Source organism: Haemaphysalis longicornis, unplaced genomic scaffold (genome assembly GCF_048455015.1).
Source record: "Haemaphysalis longicornis isolate Haplotype H1 unplaced genomic scaffold, Haemaphysalis longicornis Haplotype H1 scaffold_2, whole genome shotgun sequence".
Classification (NCBI taxonomy): Eukaryota; Metazoa; Arthropoda; class Arachnida; order Ixodida; family Ixodidae; genus Haemaphysalis; species Haemaphysalis longicornis.
The window spans coordinates 51,034,679-51,059,205 of record NW_027526295.1 but is presented as its reverse complement, the minus strand read 5'-3'; the positions used below and the strand labels follow the sequence as shown (position 1 = coordinate 51,059,205).

The 24,527-nt window shown below is 47.6% G+C and overlaps 1 protein-coding gene across 1 annotated transcript in view; it reads left to right on the top strand.

The window, feature by feature from the left end:
- Nucleotides 1-22,979, top strand: part of LOC144168881 (plexin domain-containing protein 1-like) — a 78,434-nt gene extending 55,455 nt beyond the window's left edge. Inside the window, exons 11-14 of the mRNA XM_077697873.1 lie at nucleotides 6,199-6,280; nucleotides 8,087-8,164; nucleotides 9,199-9,356; nucleotides 17,697-22,979. Coding sequence (XP_077553999.1) covers nucleotides 6,199-6,280; nucleotides 8,087-8,164; nucleotides 9,199-9,356; nucleotides 17,697-17,765 — 387 coding nt within the window. The 3' untranslated portion in view covers nucleotides 17,766-22,979. The remainder of the gene's footprint in view (nucleotides 1-6,198; nucleotides 6,281-8,086; nucleotides 8,165-9,198; nucleotides 9,357-17,696) is intronic.
- Nucleotides 22,980-24,527: the final 1,548 nt, after the last annotated feature.

Sequence of the window (24,527 nt, the reverse complement as noted above, 5' to 3'; positions counted from 1 at the left end):
GGCGCACGTTAAGGATCCCCAGGGGGTCAAAATTAATCCGGAGCCCTCCACTACGGCGCACCTCATCGCCCGCATTGCGTCGACGCATTAAACCCTACAATCAATCAATCGCGAATTTCACAGGACCGCGAAAATTATCGTATCAACCGAAATTCGTATGAACCAACACAGACTAAAAAATTGAGCACTAAAAAAAGTTTTTGTTTATTTCTTCTCTTTAGCGGGAAGAAATTTGTCAGGTTTTTCTTTGCCTTTTTTTTAACCTCCACGTCTCCGAGCAGTCCTTTCTAGTCTCTCGTCTCCTCACTCGCAGTGCCCAAGCTCACTACACGCCGTAGAGTGAAGGCGTGAACCGCAAGTCGCGTTTTTGCACGTGATTCGTGCACGTCGGCGTTGCGCGTGCGATTTTTTGACGCCTGCATCGACGATTCCGCTCTTGCGACCACCTGAGCCTCAATCAGAAAATGACGCGAGACGCTTGACGACTTGCGCGCTTGCGCTAATGAAAAGGCGTGCGCCTCATGGCGGCAGTTTCGAAGCGCTCGAGACAGCCTACTGGCTCTCCTAGAGATGTTTAGGCTTATCACCCTGACAGATATTTCATGGGCGCCCACATTATTAGCTCATTTACCGAACAAGCAACTTTGTGTGTGCTTTGAGCGGCATTTTAAAGGGTGGTTAGAAGCAGTCACTCGAGCGCCGCGCACCACTTCGCGACCGAAGCCGCTGCCCTGTTGCCGCCGCTGGCCGCGCCCCGTGCAGTGTGCGGGTGCTTTCGCGGTGGCGTCAGCGCGCCTGTGGAGTGTGTGGCGCATTTTCACGAGGAAAAAACAACAGCCCGGCCGTTCGTGGAGAAAGAGCGACAAAGAGGGGAAAGAGCCATACGTCGCCGTCGCTTGCTCGCTAGGCAGTCGGGCGCCTTGCTGGTTCGTTCGTATCGTCCACCGGGCTGCGCAGGCCCGTGCGTAAGAGCCGAAATTTTTCCCATTGCAAACAATGCAGTTTCGCCGTGACTTATAGAAATTCGCATCATCCCGAAATTCGTATCAATGAGAATCGTATCGTTGAGATTCCACTGTATTTTGTTCTCCCTTCCCCTCTGCGGCGTCTGCGCTGGCCCACCAGCCCTGCACCTCGTGCGGGCGAGATGAGCTGGCAAGGCTGACGAGGCTAAGCAGCTTGAGAGGGGAAAGGTCGACAGTGTGAAGCTGCCAAGGCCAAGTGAAAGATTGTGATGGAAAAAAGGCGGGAAGCAAGGGAACGGAGTGGCAGTGCGGCTTTGAAAGACACTGATAAGCACAGGGGTGATCCAGCTGCGCCATTTGCGCCATTTTGCTACAATTGTACTCTCCTGCGCCCAGTGGTGTTTTACTTGCGCCAAATGGTCCGAACCGCTTGAACCGGGTCTTTCGGCCGAGAGTTGTCCCCTCAAACCAGCTGAAGCGAGAGACGATCATTCTACCGCTAACCAGCACGATGGTTCCTAGGTTGGCAACTTGGAGGAAGCGGTGCACTCGATTATTCGGTTGCCCCAGCCGAGCTCCGCTCATGGTGCAGCCACAGCACAGAACAGGGAGGATTTTAGAGAAGCAAAGGTCTAGCTTTGCCTGTAGTGCCAGAAAAAGCGTAGTGGCGGCGTCGTGAACTACCCAGTACGCCCGCTTGATGGCGCTGTAAACACGGCTTTGTAAACATGGCGGATGCTTTTTGCACAGGCCGCTTGAGCTCCTTAATAACATGGCTGCCCTCGCACGGCGGCCGCCGGCTCGCTGCTCCACAGCCGGACTCGACTCTCCTCCTCCCGCGCGCGAAAGGGGCGTCGAGTCCGGCCGTGGCTGCTCCTGCTGGCTCCTGGCTGGCACGCTGGTCGCGTGTTTACTTGCGCCGCGCTAGTGAAGTGATGTTACGCCAGGTGACCAGATGGCCTCGACTGGCACAGACCACAGTGAGCAGCAAGTGAGAACAAATCGTTTATTGACATCCGCAAGTTTACAGAGGCCAGGACATCATTTCATTTCGATCGCTGCAATTGTACGTCGCTTTCGTGACAACATTTTTTTTTTGCCATAACAACTCGTTCACTTGCGCTAAGATTTCAAACGAAGGGCACAAATGAAGTATTGACGGCGACAACGGTTTCCTTTGCACCGTCTTTCTAGCGGAGTGCATAACACTCACCTTCTGTTGGAAGAATCGAATATTCTGGCCTCGACAGCTGCCTTCCGATGCGGAATTTCCCACATTTGTCATTCCACAAGCACTCAATTCCCGTGTTTTGCCAGTCCTCTCAACAACTGATGGACGCAAAAGCACATAACAGCAATAACAGTCACGAAACCGGTGCTCCGCGCACATTGAAACGGTCGGCCGTTGCAGCGGTTTCAATTTGAATTGGCGGCTTTGTGGTTGCGAATTCAGAAACGAGGTGGTGCACCAGTCGGCTGTTCGTAAAAAGTTGCGTACATTTTTGCTCAACGGATGTTTGATGCGGAACTTGTTAATAGTATTTTTAAATAACACATTGTAAGCGAACTGTGTGGGCTCTTTGAGTCACGGAATGAATGTTTTGTATTCTATACCAAAAGTAACATTTTGCCTGCGCCGTCTGGTGGGCTTGATGGTCGAAAACAGCGCTTTAGGTTGGTCACGTGGGGCGTCGATTTTTACGCCGCCTATAGGGAAACCAGGGAACGTCCAAGCTTGCGAGGCCTGGCCACAGTGCAGCAATAGTGCAGCCACGGTGCCGCTTCAGAGCAGAGATGGTAATTCAGCAAGTCGGCATGCATACACTCCGGTGGCGTGGACCGCAACGGAGTGGTTTCCCGCACTGCTGCAAACAAGCATAATGGCATTACTTCATGTGTATCGCTTGTAGAAAACTAGCGACTGACGTTCGGCCACTCGTGACAAGATGCACAAACGAGAGTCTATTCTTTTCTGCGCTCGCGGCGAATCGTTTTATTACTGTGCGGCCTTATATTTAGGGCTACTGCAGTGGAGTAGCGCTAGCCAAAACTGCATCAGCGTAAGTTTAAACAACTTGCCGTTTGGGATTTTCGCAGAGGTTTTCTCTTTGTTTTTGTTTTTTGTTCTTTGTTTTCGTTCCGCGTGACGGTATTGAAAATAAAGCCCCTTCATATTGCTCTTATCCACAGCCTGAGTGGCCGGGAATGTGGTGCTGATGTTGGCAATGAAAAGTGGCTCAGGTGGAATTTGGAAGAAAAGGGGATCTCATGCCGTGCGTTGCTGAAAAGGGCTGAAAACATTATTTCATCAGGGGAGGCTTTATTACCAGAACGCAACTCTGCCTTTAGCCACACCCTCTCCGAGCTGAATGAACTTAATAAGAAGGCAAGCAAGAAGCAATAGTATGGTGTGATGTGTGTGAAGTGCAATATTATCTCTCTAAATATTGTCGAGCCGGACCCTCCGAGCTGGATGAACTGAACGAAACGGCAAGAAGCAACAAATCAGTGCAATATGTTTGAGATAGTGAAATAATTTTATTGTAAATAAAATGGGCCCCCTCCCCCGCCGCGGTGGCTTAGTGGCTAAGGCGTTGCGCTGCTGAGCACGAGGTCGCGGGTTCGATTCCCGGCCGCGGCGGCCGCTTTTCTGATGGAAGCGAAAAGCAAAAACGCCCGTGTGTACGAGATTTCGGCGCACGTTAAAGATCCCCAGGTGGTCAAAATTAATCCGGAGCCCTCCACTACGGCGCGCCTCATCGCCTGCGTTGCGTCGGCGCGTTAAAACCCTACAATCAATCAATCAATCAATCAAAATGGGCCCCCTTTTGGTATCAGTAAGTTTTTGTAATGATTACTTGGTGTTTGTTTTTTAAGTTAAAGAAACGCTTGTCATCTGCTTCACTTGCAGCAGTGTCTAAAGGCTGTGGGGGCACAAAATTTTGGTGCTTTAGTTACAAGCTTCAGAGTACAACTGTGGGGAAGTACCGTAATTACCCGATTCTAACGTGCCCCTGATTCTAACGCCCACCCGATTTTCCAGGCAAAAAACCGAAAAAACTTGCACCTCCGATTGTAACGCGCAAGGAACTTTGTGAGCGAGAAAAACGAATGCGAGAGAAACGGGCGATTTATTTCCCGAAGTAATTTCACTCATCTCACACCTCGTCGCTCTCCGAGAGCTCCTTGTAGCCTTCCGCTGACCGCAACATCTCGTCCTCGGTGCCGTCAAGCACGTTCGCGATGCCACACTTCTGAACGAACGTTCAACCATGTTCGATGGGATCGTGGCCCACGCCTCGCACGCCCATCCTGCGAGCTTCTCCAGAGGCGTACGCTTCAGCCAACCACTCGTGAATGCGTTGAAGCAGCTCGTAAGCCGTGGAAGCAGCGCACCTTCGTTGCCGCTACTGCCATTGCTGTTATCAAGCGCGCAAGTGGAATAATTTGACAATTTGTGTGAACGTCGATAGGAAAGCCTAGGTGCCTAGATACAAAAAATTGTTGCTAAAAGCTTTGGCGCCATCTTGAGATGGTGATGGCAATGGGTGGAACAAAATTTCAGCTGTTTCGCCAGTTTCGGTTTCGTATCCGATTCTAACGCGCATGCGATTTATCGGCCTATTTTTCCGGAAAAAAAAGGTGCGCGTTAGAATCGGGTAATTACGGTAATTAGCGTTGCCTGAATGGTTGCCAGCCTTCTTTATCTCCAGATAAATGAAGCTGCAACATAAGTTTTGTGCTGCTCCCAAGCTGCTCCAAAATCAAGCTCTGATACAATAGTGCTCCAAAATAACATTTTTTCAGCTCCAAAAATTGCTCCAATAGTTCGAATGGCTGGATCACCCCTGTAAGCAGAGAGCAGAGAGAGGGGCGACAGAGCGTCGTGAAAGGAAGAAACTTGGATCGAGCAGGCGAGGAAAGCGGGTGTTCGGTCATCGCTGCGGGGTTGGGTCGTATGCGTTTTCATGTTCGTCGGCTCGATGAGAGCGTCAAATTTGCGGTCCGCTGGCTGCCTGGTCTTTGACTTCTCGCGGTTGGCGCGTTGTCGTACTGCTGCCACGTGAGGCCGTTGCAGGTTAAGTCCCGCTCACAAGTACCCGCCTGCCTGCTTACGTTTGTTGAGCAAGTGGTCTAGCCCGCCTGCAGACCTTTGCTCATCCAGCAGTGTCAAACGGGGGTTAAGAATGAACGTTGGGATGAGACGGTGCAAAAGATGGCAAAAACGCCGGTTTCTCCCGCCAGGGTCCGTCGTATGAAGTGGACCGTGTGCACCCGAGTTTTGTATAGTCAGGGTTTTTAATGCATTGTTTCTATGGGGAGTTGGCTGGGACTGCGGCTATTCTATGGTGAGAAGCGGGTCGTCGTCAGACCAGGGGACGTAACGTCGGGATTCCACTGTATAAGTGTTTGCTCTGGCCATGTCAGCGGCAGTTGTGGTATCATCAATTTGGGAAGAATTGTGTGACATATCCTCAGTCAGGGCTTGCCGGCCTCAAATCTAGCCTGCCGCACCCGATTTGCGAGTCAGAAGGTCAGAGGGAATTAGTTCTGGCAGGCAAAAGCTACGCGGAGTCAGCGGACTAACTCACCATTTTATGTTCCTGCCTCTAATACATCATAGTTGATTGTGTGAACCATGCTGCCAATTGGGAGAGTTTATATTTTGGCTGAAAATGTTAGATTTCGCAGAGAAGAAAGAATCATTTGGTGCGAGCCAAGTGCTGAGGGTGGTGCAACTCACCAAATCTTTTGAATGAAACAAATTTGCATTTGGTCTTGTGTGCACTGATTACCAGGCCAGAGCACATTTTTCAAGAAGCAAGTTTGGTGCTCAAGGGGCAGGGCACAGCTGAAAGCTATCTTGGCAAATTACTCCTGGTGTTATGCCAGTGCAATGTAGTACCGCATTTACTCGAATATAAGCTGAGGTTTTTTTTCCAATATCCGTAGTCTCAAAGTCATGCCCCACCTTACCCCGACTTTGAGACAACGGATTTTGGAAAAAAACCTTTTTTTTTGTCTATATATATGCGTGTGTGTGCGTCTGTGTGTGGTGAATTTTTCGACTCTCCCAACTGCACCCTCGCCTTATAATCGAATAAATATCGAAATCTAATATGGCAGTTTTTTTTTTCTCATGTGTTTAGAATAGTATGCAAACAGGTCATTTTGGTGGAACGACTGTCGGCAGCTGTGCGCTTCTTTGTGCACCTCCCCCCCTCCCCGACAGGGCAAGAAGGAAGCCTCGCAGTGCAGCGCCCCACAAGGCCCGACGTCGGTTCCGCCCCCAGTGCCAACTGCGCCTGTTGAGGGTGGGTGACCTGTCTGCCCTTTTTTTCCCCCTAGACCGACAGTTTCGATGCGGTAACTTACACCGTACATCAAACATAAAAAAAGTCATTTCATGAGAACATTCCTAATGACTAGTGTGGTACGACGATAATTGGAACACATTAGAAATTTTTCCTGAGTGAACCGCCGCTCTGTTCGCGCTCAAACTTCACACAAAGGTTGCAGTCTGTGGTCACCGGTTTGACACCGGGAACAACGACGGTACCTACTTGCTTATGCTGAGGATAAATAAAACGATTTACGCCCATGGGAACATGGCAGCCGATTTGGATGTGCGAGCCAGAGCAAGTTGATCTTGGAACGGTGGTGCCACCTGGGGCATGCAGAGCGAATCGGATGATTCGCTCTGCACCCTTTATTGCAGCATTGAGCAATATTGCTTTCATCATTAAAAAAAAAAATCCCGCATAGTGACAAACTGTGTAAGTGTTGGCAATGTTGGCGCACCCAGTGTCTCATGTTGTGACACAGCTTGGGAAAAGCAATGTGGGCCACAGTTTACGCATTTGTTCATCGTACATTTGTGTTCATCGTTCATCATTCACAAGTTCCGTGACATGAAAAATATCCTTGCGAGCCCCGTTCTTGCAAACACAGCTTGACGCCCTTTGCAACTACAAAGCAGGTGCAAAACAAAACAAAACTAATAAAACGCCACAGATTATTTCCACAGCTGTTATCAATGAGTGCTTACAGCTCGCAAGTAAGCGGTTATTGTTTGCACAATGTGGCAGGGACAAACTATGGATGAAATGAAATTTCACTGTGGCAAAATGCAGTGTTGATTTTAACGACTTTGATATGTTGAGGCTTCATTGCTTTCAACTATACCTTCCAGTTGCATTGCTCATTGTTTACAATCCGTGATTGAAGTACTCCGAACTGAATTGGGGGCATGAAATGTGTACATTGAGGCGAAGGGGGGATTTCGAGACAAACGTTTGAATGCTGCGTAGAGAAAAGAAAATGGGTAAATTCAACTTGGAAAGTGGTTTAAGGTGGGACACTGCTCTTAAAACAGCACGTTGTAATTTTTAAGTAAACTGTGTAAAACTTGCCAGTCTTGCTGCTGCTTCTTTTCCACTGATTTCAAATATGCCATTATATTTTGAGTAAGTCAGTTAGTTCTGAAGGTAATTAGAGATAATTTTCTTCAGGTTTGTTTGGCGGAAATTTTAGGCTTGTAATGCACTGCGATGCTCTGCAGAACATTTAAACACTTTATTTACGTTTTTCTCATCCAACAAAGCTGTTGTATGGAATAGAAAAAATAACGCTTAAACGGTAACTAAAATAATTACCTCCTAATTAGGATGTCTGGCTGTTCGGAAAACTTCTAGTCAGATACTCTTCAAAGCAAGGCAGCACTCAAGGCGGCATCTCGCACCTTATACACGGATAGCGAGACCTCCTTGGCTGCTTTGGTCTCGTCTGACTTGCCACGGCCAACGCGGCGGCCGTGCTGCTGAGATAAGCCAAAGTGGCACGGATTGAAGAAGCAAGGGCTGCGACTGTCATCAAAAATTTACCCAACACAATTTATGCGTTTGTTTGACTTTTCGGTAGATGTTGCCACACGTCACCAGTATTTCGCTTACACGAGTTTTCTCGGGAGGGGCGAGGAGTTGGGTAGATAGGCAGCAGAAGTGTTTTTGGGCGTGGCAGAGGCTTCGTGTTTGTGGCGGTGAAAGAAAGGGTTCGGTACTGGGGTGCGGATGACAGGTGCTCTGAACAGTGTCTCTCTCCCCTTGCCCCCGTGCCCGCAGTGGTGAGCTACAAGCCCAAGACGGCCCCCGTCGACTCCAACGAGGTGCACGCTGACGCTGCCGCACACAGCGCCGCCGGTGAGTTCCTCCCTGGTCATCCTGCTTGGGTACCGTATCTTTGCGCGTATAGCCCGCCTCTGCATGTAATCCGCACCCCCACTTTCGGCCCGCTTGAAAAGAAAAAAAAAAAATCCTCGCGTATTGCCCGCACATTTGATACAGGAAAGGCTGCACCAAAGCTACTGCTCAAAAAACACATCAGATACTATGTAGACAGAAAAAACATATGTTTAGCAAGTAGAATAGAATGACTGCAAGGCGAAAGTCGCAATTCAATCAGTGTCACTGCTCTCGCTAGAGTTATCACTTGAGCCGTAGTCCTCAGTGTTGTACACAGGGTCATCTTCACGGCACAACGCACATTCCCGTGAAGCTGCACTAAAGGAAGAACCCCGCGTATTATCCGCACCCCTACTTTGCCACTGAAATTTTCGACATTTTGGTGCGTGTTATACGCGCGAAAATACGGTACCCGTCTCTGGCTGCATCCTGGTGCACTATCCTGTCTTTGGCATGCTTCAAAGTGCCGGGTGGGCGAATGCTCATTGCGTTGGTTTTTGTGATAGTAAGCGAAAAAAAAATGGCGGCGCAATGCCAGCACGTGCGGGAGGAAAAAGCAAGCACAAAATGCACAGAACTCCCGCTGGTGCAGTTTCAGGCAGAGGGCAGGCACACAAGCACTGCAAAGGCGGGAAATTTGAAATGCGTTGGACAAACCTCCCTTGCATTCAACAGGAAAGGAATGGGACAGGGCAGCGAAGAGCTTGATGGGTGGTAGCAGTGAGCAGATAACGGCGCCACGGCCCATTATGGCAAATCACTGTTCCGCACTTCCGGCATCTTTCACATTGAGTGGAACGGCTTTAATTTTTTTCATGGTGGCGAAAAACAACAATACCTGTTGGGTGAGATTTACAGGGTGCCTCATGGCCTAGGTGGAGCTTCGGCCTGGTAAAACCCCAAAATAAAAAGGGTGGGTGGGGGTAGGGGACTCCGTCAATGTGGTAGTCGGTATTTCAGCTGCCCTAACTGGAGTGCCCTGGTTGTTTCAGCAATGCCCTCGTCGGAGGGTGGCTCATCGTCCCACCACATCAGCTCGGGCACCGTGGTGGCGGTCATCATGATCCTGGTTCTGGTGGTGGCCGTGGGCGTGTGGCTGCTGTATGCCTACCGGAATCCCCAGACCCCCGCCGGGCAGCTCCTCATCAAGGTGGGGTTTTTTTCCGGCGAATCCATCCGTGGCTAGTTACCGAAAAATTTTTGCATCTGCAGACAGAGTCACGTTGACAAAGAATTTTGAATCCTGCTGCAAAGCCAGCTCTCTGGTGAATGCTGCGTAGCTGCCAATCTAGTGTGGGTAGCTTGAGGTAAAAAGAATTATAACTAAATTGGTTGTTAGGACAACTGTAACGTTACACAGAGTTTCATTTACCATATTTGCATGATTCTATCGCGCACCTTTTTTCTCTAAAAGTAGTCCTAAAATTTGCGTGCGAGTTACAATCGAGCTCGTAACCGAAATCGGCTTTTGCCCGCCTTAGTTTTAAGGGCAGCAGGATCTGGATTAGGATTTAAGACAAGAGATTTTGCTGCCGCAGTTGCGTGCATCACATAAAATGTCTTCTGCCAAGTGCGTGGTGTCATGTCTTTTACATCTGCGCGGTAGAAACGGTTTGAAGTTATTTTTCCGAATTTCCTTAAGTAAACTTTCCTGCGCGTTACAATCGGGGCTGCGTTAGAATCGCGCAAATACGGTACTTGTCATGACTTAATCCTGTCTGCTGTCAGTACATGGCCATTTACGGGGGGTGTACTGTGATTCTTCGCTTATCGAAACTCTCCAGAAACCAATTATCTGACAATTAGCCGCTAAGACAACCCTAATGTTACGTGGAGTTTCACCTACTTGAAGTTGAAAATACTGGTGGATTCCTGGATGCTTTCAGTACATGGGCTTTTACAGTAGGCAAACGGACAGCCCCATGTCTGTCCTCTAGAGCAAAACTGTCGACATGCCAAGTTTTGTTCAGCTGATTAGCTAAGAAGTATTTTTAATCGCATATTACGAGCAATCGTGTTTTTTTTCGGGCACTCCTCGGACTGCGCTAAGTTTCACTGGTCATCCTTCTTCACAAAGTGGAAGATTGCGCAATTCTTTTCCCCCTCTTTCTTTTAGCATTTGTAGAAACATGTCAGGTGGGGGGAGGAGAATGAGGAGGAGAGGGGGGGGGGGTGGGGTTAGAACTTGCAGGCATTCTGTCTACCTAGAATGCCTACCATTCTCCAGTTGCTTCCGGAATCGGATATCATCTGGCATCGCATGATGTGCCTTGGAGTGTCATTACTTGTCGTAGCATTGCAGTGGCTTTTACGAGTTTTTTTTTTTCTTGCAGCACACGCGTTCGTTTTTGTTACGTGCGCCTTTTCTCTTGTTCTTTTTACTTTTGTTTTCAAGCAGTACTTATGTTTAAGATTTGCTGCATCTTTGTGACATCATGCTTAAAAGTAGGCAGCAAAAATAATGCAAGGAAAGTGCGGAAAAGCAAACTGTATGCAGATTCAATCAGGACTCAAACAAAGTCTGTGTCCTGTTTTTTTGCGCTGTTTCATTGTGTCTCATAATGCACCAAATGGCCCACGCAGTTAGTTTCTTTAAGGGGGGACATGGCAAGTAAAACAACTTTTTTATTTATGGAACAAAATTAATCAAATTTGGAGCATTTATGGAACTCTACCAGTCTAACAACAAAACTGAAATCGGTTTAAGGCTACCTTCTATACTTTCTAAGTTACAAAACTAATTACATGAAAGTTGCTTTTAGCATAATTAACTAATTAGGCAAGAAGCCAACGATATTTACAACGCAGTGAGATCAGGAATGTCTATTCTGTGCAAGGAAGCTATTAGGTTGTCACGTTATATCTTTTATGCGTAAAGAAAGAGCAGGGAAATTTTCACCTGCCTTTCGAAATCACAAATAGTTTCATGTCAAAAAGAAAGTGGAATTTCTCTCTTTCTGGATGCCTAAAGGAAATAAAGCGGTAATCTAATAGCTTCTTTGCACAGAATAGACCTTCCTGATCATCTTTCACAGCGAAAAAAAAAAACACAAGGGACACAAGTAGGAAATAGACACCACAACCGCTATTTGTCTATTTCCTACTTGTGTCCCTTGTTTTTTTACGCTGTGAAAGATGCACGTATTCCGATTCGCCCAAATTTCCGCCTTGATTCTTCCTGATCACTCTGACATAAAGGTTTTGTTGAGATCTTGTCTAATTAGTTAATTAACATTAGGGTGACTTTGTGAAGCTAATTAGTTTCGTAACTCATAAGGTATGGGAGATGTTTCTAATCTGATTTCAGCTTTGCTATTAGGATAGTCAACTGCATAAATGCTCCTAATATGATACGATTTAGTCCATGAATAACAAAAATTGTTTTACTTGCCACGTCGCCCCTTCAGAAAATTAAGGATGCAAATCGGAGCGTCATGTGACACAATGAATCACCACAGCCCTGATTACTATCAATCGGGGGTAAACGCAGCCGAGAGGGGGTACGCGATGGCCTCATCTGCTCGCCGCCCCCACATGGGAGCGCGTGTCCTTTGAATTGTGAGGAGGACGGCCTTGCAACGAAGGTCAGGTAAATACGCATGTGGAAGTGGGGCGCAGTAGTTAAGGTGAGATTTAGACTAGAAGAGAATCTAGAGCGCATAAAATCTTATCCCTCAGCAGGGCATGAACGAACGAAAACAGGGTTGTATGTAGGTCTCTTTTTTTTGCCTGCTCAGAGCAGCTCTGAGCAGTTCCAAGCAGCCCAAAGCTGCTCCCGTCATAGATGTTCTATGGGCAAATAAAATACGGAGCTGCTTGGAGCTGCTCAGAGCTGCTTTGAGCAGGCAAAAAAAAGAGACCATGTGTTTACGGAGTTGGCACTTTTTCGCTTTACATTGTCTTAGCTCATGTAGTGAACCAAGGAGGTTTAAAAAGAACTTCTGGAGTGGACATCCCCTGTACACGCCCACGCGAGCGGGTGAAGCCGGCAAAACCGGTTGGCGGCCATCTTGCTCCAGGCAAGAGCGAGTGCATCGTGTGCGCTGGCAATGCAAAGAGCGAGCTTTCGCAAAGGCGTTTCAGTATGAAACAGGACAGTTGGTGTAGCTGATTTTGCCCATATTTTTTTATGTTATATAACCTATACATGGTACACAGTGCAGTTCCTTATGCGATAATATATGAGCTAAAGGTATTCGCGTATGTGCGCATTCACTTGCAACATTATCGATGTGAGGGGCACTGTGGAACAGATAAAGTGGTAAATAAATTTTTATTTTATCCCAGTCTCTGGGGGCGTAGCCAGAAGGTGCGAAGGGGCGTTTTGGTGTCAGAATATTCCCCAAAATTTCTGGAAAAGTGCGTTCTTCCGTCTGTCTTCTCTGCATTTTGGCCCTTTTTTTGTCTACGCTGTTCGCACGTCACATCAGTAATATTAATACGCAAAAACAAGAACTAAGGAAATTAGATTAGGAAATGAAATGATGTTTGCGTACAGGCTCTTTCTCTTTTTTTTTTTTTTTTTTTTTTTTTGCGGTGGCTCGAAGAACAGTTCAGGCTGCGCCACTACCAGGCTTTATTCAATATCAGAAAAAAAGTACATGCCGTATGGTCTACGCGTGAATAAAAAAGCAGCAAGCCCCACAAGAGCTACCTAGTATCACAATGCAGTCCAGCAGGCAACTAGGTACATAAATAAAACACGCGCCCTTAACAACTAAGCACAGCAGAAAAATATAAAAGAATACAAAGTCGGACCAGTTGGCCAGCTTGCTGGCACTACGGTTCCGATTCGTCATTTACAGATTTGTAAAAATTAGTCCCTGTAAGCTGCGTTCGTACCGCGCTGTTTGAGTTTTCTGGTGGGTTTCTTTGCAAAATTGATGAAACCCGACCTTTGCTGGCAATCTTCCTTGAAAAAAAAAAAAACGCCTATGGCTTAACTCATTATGCCTGGGTGTGCGTAGTGAGAGGTGCTGTCAATTTTATTGTTTGGCTTGGTTCTCTGTCCGGTTAGCACGTTTCTCGAGGCGTGCGGCGCGTTCTTCCTCTGTCTCCTCGGCTCGCTGCCTCCTCTTGGTTTTCATTCAAACGACTTCTTTCAGTGTCTCCGACTCACTGTCCATATTGATTGATTGTAGGGTTTCACGCGGCGACGCAACGCAGGCGATGAGGCGTGCCGTAGTGGAGGGCTCCGGATTAATTTTGACCACCTGGGGATCTTTATCGTGCGCCGAAATCTCGTACACACGGGCGTTTTTGCTTTTCGCCTCCATCAGAGAAGCGACCGCCGCGGCCGGGAATCGAACCCGTGACCTCGTGCTCAGCAGCACAACACCTTAGCCACTGAGCCACCGCGGCGGGTTCACTGTCCATATCGACGACGAATCCCACCGAGCCATCTCTTCTATACAGTAGAATCTCGATTAACGGAAATCGCTTAAACGGAATTGCCGCTTAAACGGAACCGTTGCCTGGAATTTGGTTGGTTTTGTATTCAGAAAAACTCTCGGTAATCGGAACTAAAATTTCCGCATCACCGTGTAAACGGAACCAGAAATGGAACTTCTTGTGAAATCCACTGGCATGAGAATGAGCTTTTTACGGTTCCGGCTGTTTCGTTCTTGTTTTTTTTTTCTTCCTCCATGCTTTTTTAGCCTTGTTGGCCTCGTAAGCCTTGTCTTGTAAGTGGTTAGCCGTGTTAGCGCAACGAATGCAACATCGCAGTTCTTGTTCCAGTCGTTCGGTCTTGATTCTAGACGCCGAGGCTACAGGGCTCACCTCCTGTCGCCTCGTTCGTGCCATCGTGGTGCTATTCGCACTTCATTACCACATTGCCGTCTCCTAAATTCAGTGGCTCGTAAGCACTCGCGAAGTTGAGGCCTCTAGCCTGCGTGAAGATGCAGTTGCGAGGACTCAAACAAAAATAATTGACACATTTTGTAGTGCACAGCGACTCATTGTTGCCAAATCAACTTTGTGAATGCTGTGCCTACGCTTCTTGTAGTTTTCGTGCTTTCTGAAAACTATCAGCTAGTCACTTTCGAGTGGTTAGAGTTTCATGAAATGCCCTTAGAAGTGTGTACGCACATAAACTTGCACCTTAGCACATCTCTCTCAGTAAACGGAACTCCTGTTAAACGGAAGTAATTTTTCCAGTCCCCTAAAGTCCCGTTTATCGAGAGTCTGCTGTATACCGTATTTACTCGCATAATCCTCACACTTTTTTTTTTCGGAAAAATCAATGCGAAGATAGGGGTGCGAGAATTATGCAGGGAAAAAAAATCCGGTGCACAGTGTTGCCAATTTGCCTTCTGCCAGTCCTGCTAAATGTAGCGGTCGTTTTTTGTATATGTAAGCTCAGTGTTGCCAACAGCAGCTATTTCTTTTTATTTTATTATTTACAACGTAAACAGTCTCCCGTCGATCAGTGTTCATGAAATTGCCGCCTTTGCTTTCTGGCGCGCGCCCTATCTCATCGGCGTCACGTGCGTGCCCTACTCCAGTAACGCACGTTGAAGTCGGTGACGCCGAAGTGCCTGCCTGCGGCGCGGCTGCCGTGTTTGATCGCGTACTCTATCGCTTTCAATTTGAAAGCGGCAATGTAGCTGGCGTTCTTCCCCATGGCGAAGCGACACCAAGCACAAAACAAAGAGATCAAAAAGTTCTCAAAATGGCAGCGAGATATCCACCACTGATGCGAGTGACTCACTGACTACTGCTGCTCAACGACGGGACCACGACAGCGACACGACGACACGACAGCGGGCTGCGCGAACGCAGTCTAGTTGCGCGCACGCGAAACCGGCTCAAGTACAGTGCGAGTAGCGTGTTAGGGCGCCTGTTAGGGAGTAGCCACGCAGGTTGTTGGGGCGCCTGGATGGCCTTGGATAGCGCTCTCCGCCGAACGAAGAGGCGGCGGGGGAGGGCGCGCGTTGGAGAGCGCGTGCTCCATGCGGGTTTCGCGAGCAGGCAACTTTCGCCACTGCAAAGTTGGGGGTGCGAGGATTATGCGAGGAACCAAAAAATCCAAGTTTTGGTGGCTCACATTAGGGGTGCGAGGATTACGCGAGTGCGAGGATTACGCGAGTAAATACGGTATACGGTGCAACGCCGGCTCCTCCTCTGTTCTTGCAACGCGGTCTCACAGGCGCTTCCTCTGACGTCATGCCAGATGGCGCGGCAACCTGTGCTGCCAGCTGCGGCGGTTGCTAGGCGACCGCTGAGCTCGCAGCGCGGCTACCGGCCTCGTCGAAACGCCGAGAATACGGCCATTGTAGCTCTCGCTACAAAAGCGTTAATTTGGTTATTGAGTGTATCGAGGACAGTTCAACTGAGCAAATAATGCTTGTTCATAGGCCACTGCCAACGTCTTTACGATGAGGCGTGGTCACTACTCGCGTATAACGATTTTAAGCCCTTGCCCTGTCCACATTGTGGCCAATCTTCAGCACATGGTTTCATGGCTCCTCCATTAGTTTTCACAGCTTCTGGCAGCTCACTCGACAGCAGCTCATTGCAGCATTCATCGCGGAATGTGCAACCATGCACTTTCAGTGTCACAATTTTTTATATATATGGCACTACTGTGCCGACAACAGGCGAAAGGTTTTTTCAAAAGTCCACCCAATGAGTGTAATCGATCGTGATCATCACCAATGGCCGTAGCAGTCGAGATTTCGGCGTATATGTTCGTGGAAAGTCAGAGAAACGGTAGGAATACATTCCCTTGTCGCAACGTTTTGTTTGGCCCATCGGGGCAAAGCAGCCGGCTTTAAAGTGCTCCGAGAAAAGAACGTGCGCATTCTTTGCATCCAGCCGTCCTTGCGAACCTCACGCAGCGTTTGTCCTTTGGGAACCAGTGATGCACGCACAAAAACATATTTCGCTCTGTATTCGCCACATAAAGAACTTAGTAGAGAAACTTTTCGGTTGCAACTGCGCCTGCACTGCTCGAGCGAGATAGCGCATTGAATGGAAGAAGTGAGATCACCACAGCGTTCAGAAGCATTTTAGCACCCGGGGAGTGGAGAACCACCGCAAACGCCGCAACTGCTGCGTGGACCCATGTGGCCGCTTTCACATTTTCTGCCCGGAACAATATGGCGGCCGCTGGCTTCAACGGCGGGCCGCCGCTTCCACTCCAGAAGTTTTTTTTAAACCTCCTTGTAGTGAACGCATCTCTCGTACTTGCGGCAGTTCTTCGGGGTGAAGTTATTGGTGGGTCTTTTTGCACATTTTGGTGAGTGTTGTAGTTGGGTAATGTTGAATGCGTCACACGGTACTAGGCCTGGCTGGTGCTAGGTTAGGCCAGGCAGTGGAACGGCTTTCGCTTTTTTTTTTTCTTGTGCATGGTGAGGTGAAACACATTTGAAATTTCTTGCATCATACCTTAAAACAAATTAGGTAAAAAGTGTCCTGTTTTTTGTTGTTGTTGTGCATGTTCATTTTTATTTATTTATAGATTAGCACATGTAATTATGGGTTGCTCAAAGCACCGTTTCTGCTTACTAAAGCATTACCCCCTTAGAAGTCACACTGGGGGCATATGCAGTTATTCTTGGGGGAGAGTGAAGGGCCGTCTGCGAATGCGTGCAGTTTCATCGAGGCGACAACCCCGTCAGTGGGCCAAAAAGGGCCAGTGTTGCGACTGTGCTTAATAACTGCTGGGCAACTGAAAGAAATGTCGGTCAGGTACACGCGCTGTCCATCTGAGTCAGCTGCTTAGTTTTCGCAGTGCGTTTTTTCAACTGCTTCTAGCCATGCACCAAGGCGGCTCGGTCGTTCTTATTCTCTTCCGCTCCTCTGGTGCGCCTAACTGAAACTACGTGAGGGGTGTAATCGATTCCACTGACCTCCAGTCGAGTTTCGCTAATAGGAAGGTGTAACTTTGCCGCTCCAGTCTTGTATTCGTCGTGGTCATACCGCTGTCCCCCATTGAAGGCAGCTTGGTGGGGTGATGTTGAGTGACAATATGCTGGTTGCAAACAATGTATCGCAACACGGCGACCTAACTTAACCTGACCTCGTGTCACATCACCCAGCTAAGCCGAACCAAACGTAACCTAATGTAACCTCACATCATGTCGCCAAGCCTAAATCAGGCTAGACAAACCCAACCCAACCCAACCTAAGCTAAGCTAACCTAACCTAACGAAACCTAACCTAACCTAACCTGTGGTGCTAGGTTCAGACAAGAATGATCATAAGATTTCATTATCAGATAGTTTTTTTTTTTTTTTTCTTTCTTTCATTAATTAATTGTACTGTCAGCCCAGCTTTCAGCTATTACAGGTGCAAGAGGGGACAATACAGTGTGGCTACAGGAGGAAAAGAAAGTATTGTCCGCATTACTTACTGCATTGAAAAAGGCATACCGGGTGTTGCATACTGGAAAAAAAAATAAATAGCCAGCTCAAAAACGTGTTCTAAATTTTCTGCGAGCATCTTGTGAAAAGTGTCCTTTGGTCGGCTTCCTTCCCGCACGCAGTACCGTCCGAGCCAGTGGAGGCTTCACGGCGAGGCTCGCTACACGGCGGCCACCTCAGTGCACATCTGAGACGGCTCTCCTCCGGGACGACGAGCCTGCCAAGACGTCCTCCGCTTGCCAGGATGCGACTTCAAGAGGAGCACCCACCCTTCTTCTGAGCAGTGCACTCCTCCTTCTAGGAGTCCGTTCCCCCCTCCTCCTCCTCTCACCCGTATACTTCACTCTCTGCCCTCTGCTGCACTCTCCCAATGTTGCAGCCCGAAAGGTCAGGGATGGGGCTCAACGCCTCCTCTCGTCCAGTGACGCTGCATTCTACGAAATTCATGCATTCGCGGTATCCTAGCATGTCAGGTCCATCGCGTTGTGTCGAGCCTTTTGAAGCCTAGCTGGGAATACGCGCATTTTAGGGTGGCGTGACGTGGCCCCTTCCTTTCCGTAGCAGGCTCGCTTCCTCGTGTGCAAAGTAACTTTTTTTTTTCACTTCCTAGCGAGCAGTTGGTGTGGGAGCGTTGAGCGCTACGTGGGAAAGTTGGCAGCATGGTGAACGATGAGCAGCAGTCAAAACGAAGCAAAGAAAGCAAAAGCTCAACCAGCTGGCTTGCGAAGTAGCGTCTGTGTGCTTTGCGAATCTTCATGGTGTCACTTGGACCCACAGCCCAGGTAATGTGGTAGTTGGCACTCATCGGAGGAATGTGTGGTGACACTCGTGCCTTTACTCTTTGCTCATAGCTCCAGCTTGTGCAAGTTCTCCGTGACCTCCTTTGCAGCGACCACCGACCTTGCTTTTCGGCGTTCCCCAAGGCTGCCTCTTGTTGCTTTCCATTTCTTTAAACACAGGCGGAAAGTTTTGTTGCTGGCAGTGTGGTGGACAGCGAGCAGCTGGGAAAAAAAAAATCAAGAGTCGTCGTCCCTACCGCCTTTGTGCCAGACGTAATTTGCATTTATGAGTTTTTTGTTCTAGTTTTTTCGCTGGCAAGCTGTGCTGTACTGACCTTCTCACGTCGAATGGGGTGGGTGCAGCTCTTTAGTGGCTTTTCATGCTACGTTTCACCAGGAGCATTTTTCCTGATCTCATCGCCATTCATAGAGCTATTCTAACCGTGGCAGTCTGCCGCTCACTTTGGATTGCATTTTCTTGCTTGAATGTCGTGCAGTTCTCGCGTAGTCGTGTGCACTCAAGAGGCAATCTAAATATTCGAAACTTGCTCTGTTTTTTCTACCTGACACGCGCAGCTGTCCTGATAATCACTTCATGGGGTTAAGCTTGTATTTGAGGACATCTCTGTAGAGCCCAGCTCGCTTGCTTAAGCTATTGCCTCGAAGAGGTGGCTGAGGCTGTTAGGGTTTGTGTGTGCATTGCTCCTTGAGGCCATATTTGAGAATTGGACGCATGCAAAGGGTTGCTAATAGCTACTTAAGCCTGTGGATAAAGCTTAAATTAAACCCTTATTGCTGGGTTGAGTTGACCATTACCACGAAGGTATTCTACCTTCACGTGTGTTGGCATTTTCAGCATTTCTTTTCTTGAAGTGCCTCGCAGGTTTGACCTAAACTTCTTAGAGGCCTGTGTTCATTCTGTCTCGACTCCCCTTGCGAGCCTTTTGCTGCGTGGTCTACTATTTGTAATGCAGGCGCTCTTTTTTCTTTCTGCCGCACCAGCAGCAAAGCCTGGTTTGACAAGTTCTCTCTGGGTCGATCTCACACGACAAAGTGCCTTTTCTCAATGGGGATAGCATACACAGTTTCCATCCCCACCTATCATCGTAGCTCGCACGCTTGCATTCTTTTAGCTATCTCTTACCGATTTTTTAACGCTGCCGGCAGAATATGTCTTGACTTGACTTGACCTGACGCAGAATATATCTGATCTGCGTCAAGTCAAACAAGCCGCTGTGCTTGTTAGGACCAGGCAGCATTCTTTGTGTCTGTTGTCCTCCTTTGTTATATGACGGCACTTTGCACGAGCTGTCGGTAGTCTTCTTACCGAAGCGAGCTTTTTCCTCCACTGTCTTTTGTTTTTTGAACTTTTTACATTCCAAGCACGCCCACACCCCGAGTTCGCATAATGGCCACTGGCCCGCTTTTTTGCAAATTGTCATGCTGGAGTTTTCTGTGGGGGGTGGCGCCGCTGTGTATTGCCCGTTGCATGACGTCGGGAAAATGCTGTTTTTGCCTCGCAATTTTCTGTCGGTGCCGTCGCTAAATTTAGCCTAATTTTTGTAAAGCACGTGTTGCACTACAGCAGCAGTGAATTAGCGTACATCACTGTTTAGCCCTGAACTAAAACGGCATTTAACGGCCGTCACGTGACTGGGTTTTAAGAATCTCTCTGTGCTCTCTGCGGTGTCTCTTGTGGCAGAGGCACACTTGATAGTTTGCTCGCAGCATTGTGGAACGTTTCCCCTTTTTTGTTCTCAGCAGCGTTGGCTTTATGGATTGTTTTAATTTAGAACAACCCCCCTAACACTCAGAGCTGCAAACTATAGATCTTTAGCTGCGCGAGCAGGGCTTCTAGGCTTGCGTTACATTCCCAGCCCTGGAGTATTTTTATAGCTGACCTGCTCAACTGGTAGGCTTCCTTTCTTGGTTGTGTGTCTGCCTGGTTTGCTCTTTTTTTTTCTTACACCTTTCTTGCGGTTTCACGCTCCTCCAAGGTCTCAGCATGGCCTTGTATTACCTAACTGAAGAAAATACTACAGCTGTAGGTGCTGCCGTTAACGATTACTTTCCTCAGTTTCTGCAGAAACTAGTGTTTTACAGTGCACGTTTTAGTCGGGTGTACATAAGACAGTATACATAGTTATATAGTCTGATAGATTGTTAAGTATGCATAACGACACTGTTTCGTGTTGTTCCCCCCCCCCTTCTCCCCCCCCCTCCCTCTTTGAGCCTGTGATGTTTGTCTCTCAGCACGTCTTTCTTTTTTTTTTTTTTTTAACCGCATAGTAGACTGACTGATGCTTTGTAACTGGCTTGCAGATATGAACAATGGAGCATACGTTTCTCCAGCAATAATATTCTCCCTTTTCTTTTTGACATTGAGGGTTTTTACTGAAGGCAGGGGAAGCGTCCACTAAAGGGCAATGAATGTCTTGAATACTAAAAGAATGGCTGGATTGTGAAAATTTTCAAGTGGATTGTATTGCCTGTCACAGATTTCAGCTGTGTTGCATTTGTTTTCTCTTTGCAATTTCTGTGGTGGCCCCTTGAAAGTGGCTTTGGTTGAATCCCCGTGTTTGGGCTGGGGTACGAATTCAGGAAAGTCAAGTTGTGAGTGAAAGTAGCATTGTCGAGGGTGTTTGCTGCCTGCAGTGAAATTGATTTGGCGTGTCAGAATAAAGCCCCAAAAGGTGATTTTTTCACTTTCAAGAACACTAAACTCTCCCAGCTTGGTGGGCAAAAAGTTATGAGCGGACAAGCTTTCAAAGGTGGGAAATCGTTTGGCAAGCCGGAACCACATTTCAACTCAAAAATGTGCCTTGTAAGAGCCTATTTACGTCCCCCAGCATGTTTCAGATGTTTGGGAGCGGATGAGACTTTGAGCGCTCGCATTTTCCGACAATCACTGCCTTTGAATCATGTGCAACCGTGCGCAAAGGCGCCAGTGCGGTGTGACGTGCTTCCCTAATTTCACGAGCGAGTGTTCTTGTGCATTCTCACAGGTTCATATCGGTGTTTCAGTTTGGCCAGTGGGGCCGCTACTCGCACCCTGAGTGCGCTCTTTAGGCAGCACGACTGCTTAGACAGCTTTGTCTTTTGTAGGCGCTACACCACCCCCATTCTAGTGGGGACTCTGAGGCAGCAGTGGTGCAAGGCCAGTTAGTTCCTGCAGTGCACATGTTCCCCTTGTAATTCTGGTATGTATAGCATAAGAATTACAGCGCCTGCGCGTATGATGAGAAAATCGTCAACAGATCTTGCTTCGTCTAGCATTGAGAGCTTGTGTTTCTGCAGCCAAGTATTTCTGGTAATTCCTCTGTACCCCAAGTGTATATGCCGGGCAAGTTTTGTGCGGTTGACTGCATTGTGTGTACAGCTCATTATTTTTTTGTACAGTAGCTTTACAGTCTTTTGCATGTTGACGCTCCAGAGGAGCGGAAAATCCCGCCACCTGCCGGCAGAGTGCTTTGTTGAAGGGCGGAACTGTTGCGGGAAGTCGTGTGTGTGCTATATAGGAACGTGTGAGCGCCCGTTGTGACCCTGTTGTTGCAGAATCTCGTTAACCTTTTGTACTTTCATTTTCGTTCGAGGGTGTGCCACAAGGGACAGTACTCGGCCCTATGCTTTTTATCGCGTGCCTAGGCTTGGCGGTTTATAGGGGCCCTCTGCTCTTCCTTTTATTAATTTACCTTCACTTTTGTGCAAGCAGAATGCTGTGCAAATAATTATTTTTTTTAAGTGGCAAGCCTCTTAACACGGCACCTCCCTGTTGTGGAACATATTTACTTTTGAACACTGCATAGTGACGACACATTCTTGTCTGAACAATTTTACTTTTTGTTTACTTTTTTTCTGCCTCTTTGTCAGGGAGGCAGCAGCATTCTTTATTCATTACAGAGCAAATGTTGTTTGTGCTGTAGCCTTTTTTAACTTCCCCAGTCAGGCTGAACAACTGTTTCGGAAGGCACAACAGGCACACGTAGTCGAAGACATATTTTTTTATTAGACTGTTGCATGTTTTTGTGGCCGCCTGGTTTGGTGGTCAATCCGGCGAAATTTTTAAAAAGCTTTTAATTCCATGCACGGGGAGGGTATTCTAATATGATATTTTTTGCTATAAAACTTTTCTTCCCCTGCCGTCAATATGCAGTCCGGCACTTCCGAACTCTTACCAAATTTCTCGCTTCCCACATTTGAAGTGGACAAAGTAATCTGTTTGCCAAACCAATGTGGTCCCTCTTGCAGAATTCACCAAGCTGAAGCAAACTATTGGTACAATACTTCTGTGCACAGCTTTTGTCTCTATTTTTCTCTCTCTGTACTGCGGTCTCTCCAGGTATTTGAGGCTGCCCTGTTCCAAGGTGCTTTTTTTTTTTTTCGCTTCAATTTGAGAAAGCTGTTGTGTTCTGTTTATGGCCAACAAGTAGTTGGAAATGCTAAAGAGTGTGTTTATTTTATACATATGTGTATAAATATATATAAATAATACAAATGTCATTTTTAAAGGCGTGTTCTTTACGATACAGATTTTATTCAATGTATGCTGCATGTTTGGTCCTCCCTCCCCGCAACTTTTGTAACGTTTGTGTTTCTCTCCAAGTGAATAAAGTAAATGCTCTTACAGCCTGCTGTGCCATCGTTTATTAGAAGTGGCCTGAGGTGTGTTGCCACCTTTTGGTAATTTTGGGAAATTTTCACCTTAAAAAATTGCCATTTTATCTGACCAAGTGCTGTCTTCTGCATGGGAAATGTTTTCTCAGGGAATAATTTTCTGCAGTCAAAAGTGCCCCACATGCAAATCTGTGTGACAGTAATGTATCCGGAGGCTGCACTATGGAAGATAGTTGATCACAAGTTGTGCGCAGCAGGTTGCTAAGGCTAGGATGTGCACAGCAGGACCAAATACGCTCATTTGACCATGCAGTGCCAACTGCGTTTGAATGTTTTACTGCACACTACAAAGCCACTTTTTGATTGTCTGGCTTTTGCCTTTGAATGCAATTCGGCATCATTTCGGAAAATTCTGAGGCAGTGACACAATTCATGAGAATCCTGGAGAGCTTTACCATTACTATTTACTGAAGAGCTATTGGGATGTATGTCCACTGCTGGAGGAGAGGATTAAGGAACATAATGCAGTAAACTAAGTATTTCTTAACATGGTGTTTAGTTGCATGGCAGTAAAAGAAAATACCCGACCATTATGTGTGGTCTCCTTTAAAATTGGGCACCTCGGGGCCGAAACTTCAATGTTACAGGGTGCCTAAGCCTTCTCTTATGACGGGAGAATCCGTGAGCACCACTTTTTGGTGATCATTTGTTGTTGAGTTGCAAAGATACGTTTGGGTCGGCAAGCTGACATCGCTCATTGGCGGCTCAGATTGGTGAATCAGATAATGAATCAATTGGTGAACGAGACGTGAGCTTCCAACAGCTGCTGTCAACATCAATCTGAAACGAGCTGAGTGGGTGTGTTGGTAATCCTATATTCAGCATTTATGTCTGGTGACCCTTAAATAGGGTTCCAGACATTGTGATTTTGCGTGCACAATCACTAAGCACATGTTCACGAACACACATAGTAGATGATACACCTCTGGATAATGCAGTAGCCCAAACAAACATGCAAAAAGAATTGTTCTTGCTTTCCTTGTTTACCTGTAATCCTCGTCGCCATTGAAACTAGCACTTATGTCAGCTGGTGCTGACGGCGATGGCACTGCTATTGGTGGGCACCCTCAAATGCTGCAGCCAATCGCTGTTTCCGACTCTGGGGGAAGCCGCTGGAGGTTCGGGCAAATTAGGCGCCTCACAAGAACGGCAGCGCAGATGGCAACCACCTGTGCGAGGTTCCCAAATGACCTGAATCACCAGCGGCTTCCCCCGGAGTGGGAAACAGTGATTGGCTGCAGCATTTGAGGGTGCCCGCCAATAGCGGCGCCATCGCCTTCAGCACCAGCTGCGTCATAGAGGCTGCGTCACCTGTGTCGCCATCTCTGTTGTCTTTTTCGCATGAGATTTAGTGCTTTAGAAAACTGTCGCCATGTTGTTCTCTTATAACATGAACGGGGAAGTACTACCACTGTGATAGAGGTTGATGACCTGGGTGTCGGGCACGGCATCCAGGTAATCGGCCTTGTCGGCCAGTCCTTTGATCCCTTGGTGTTGTGT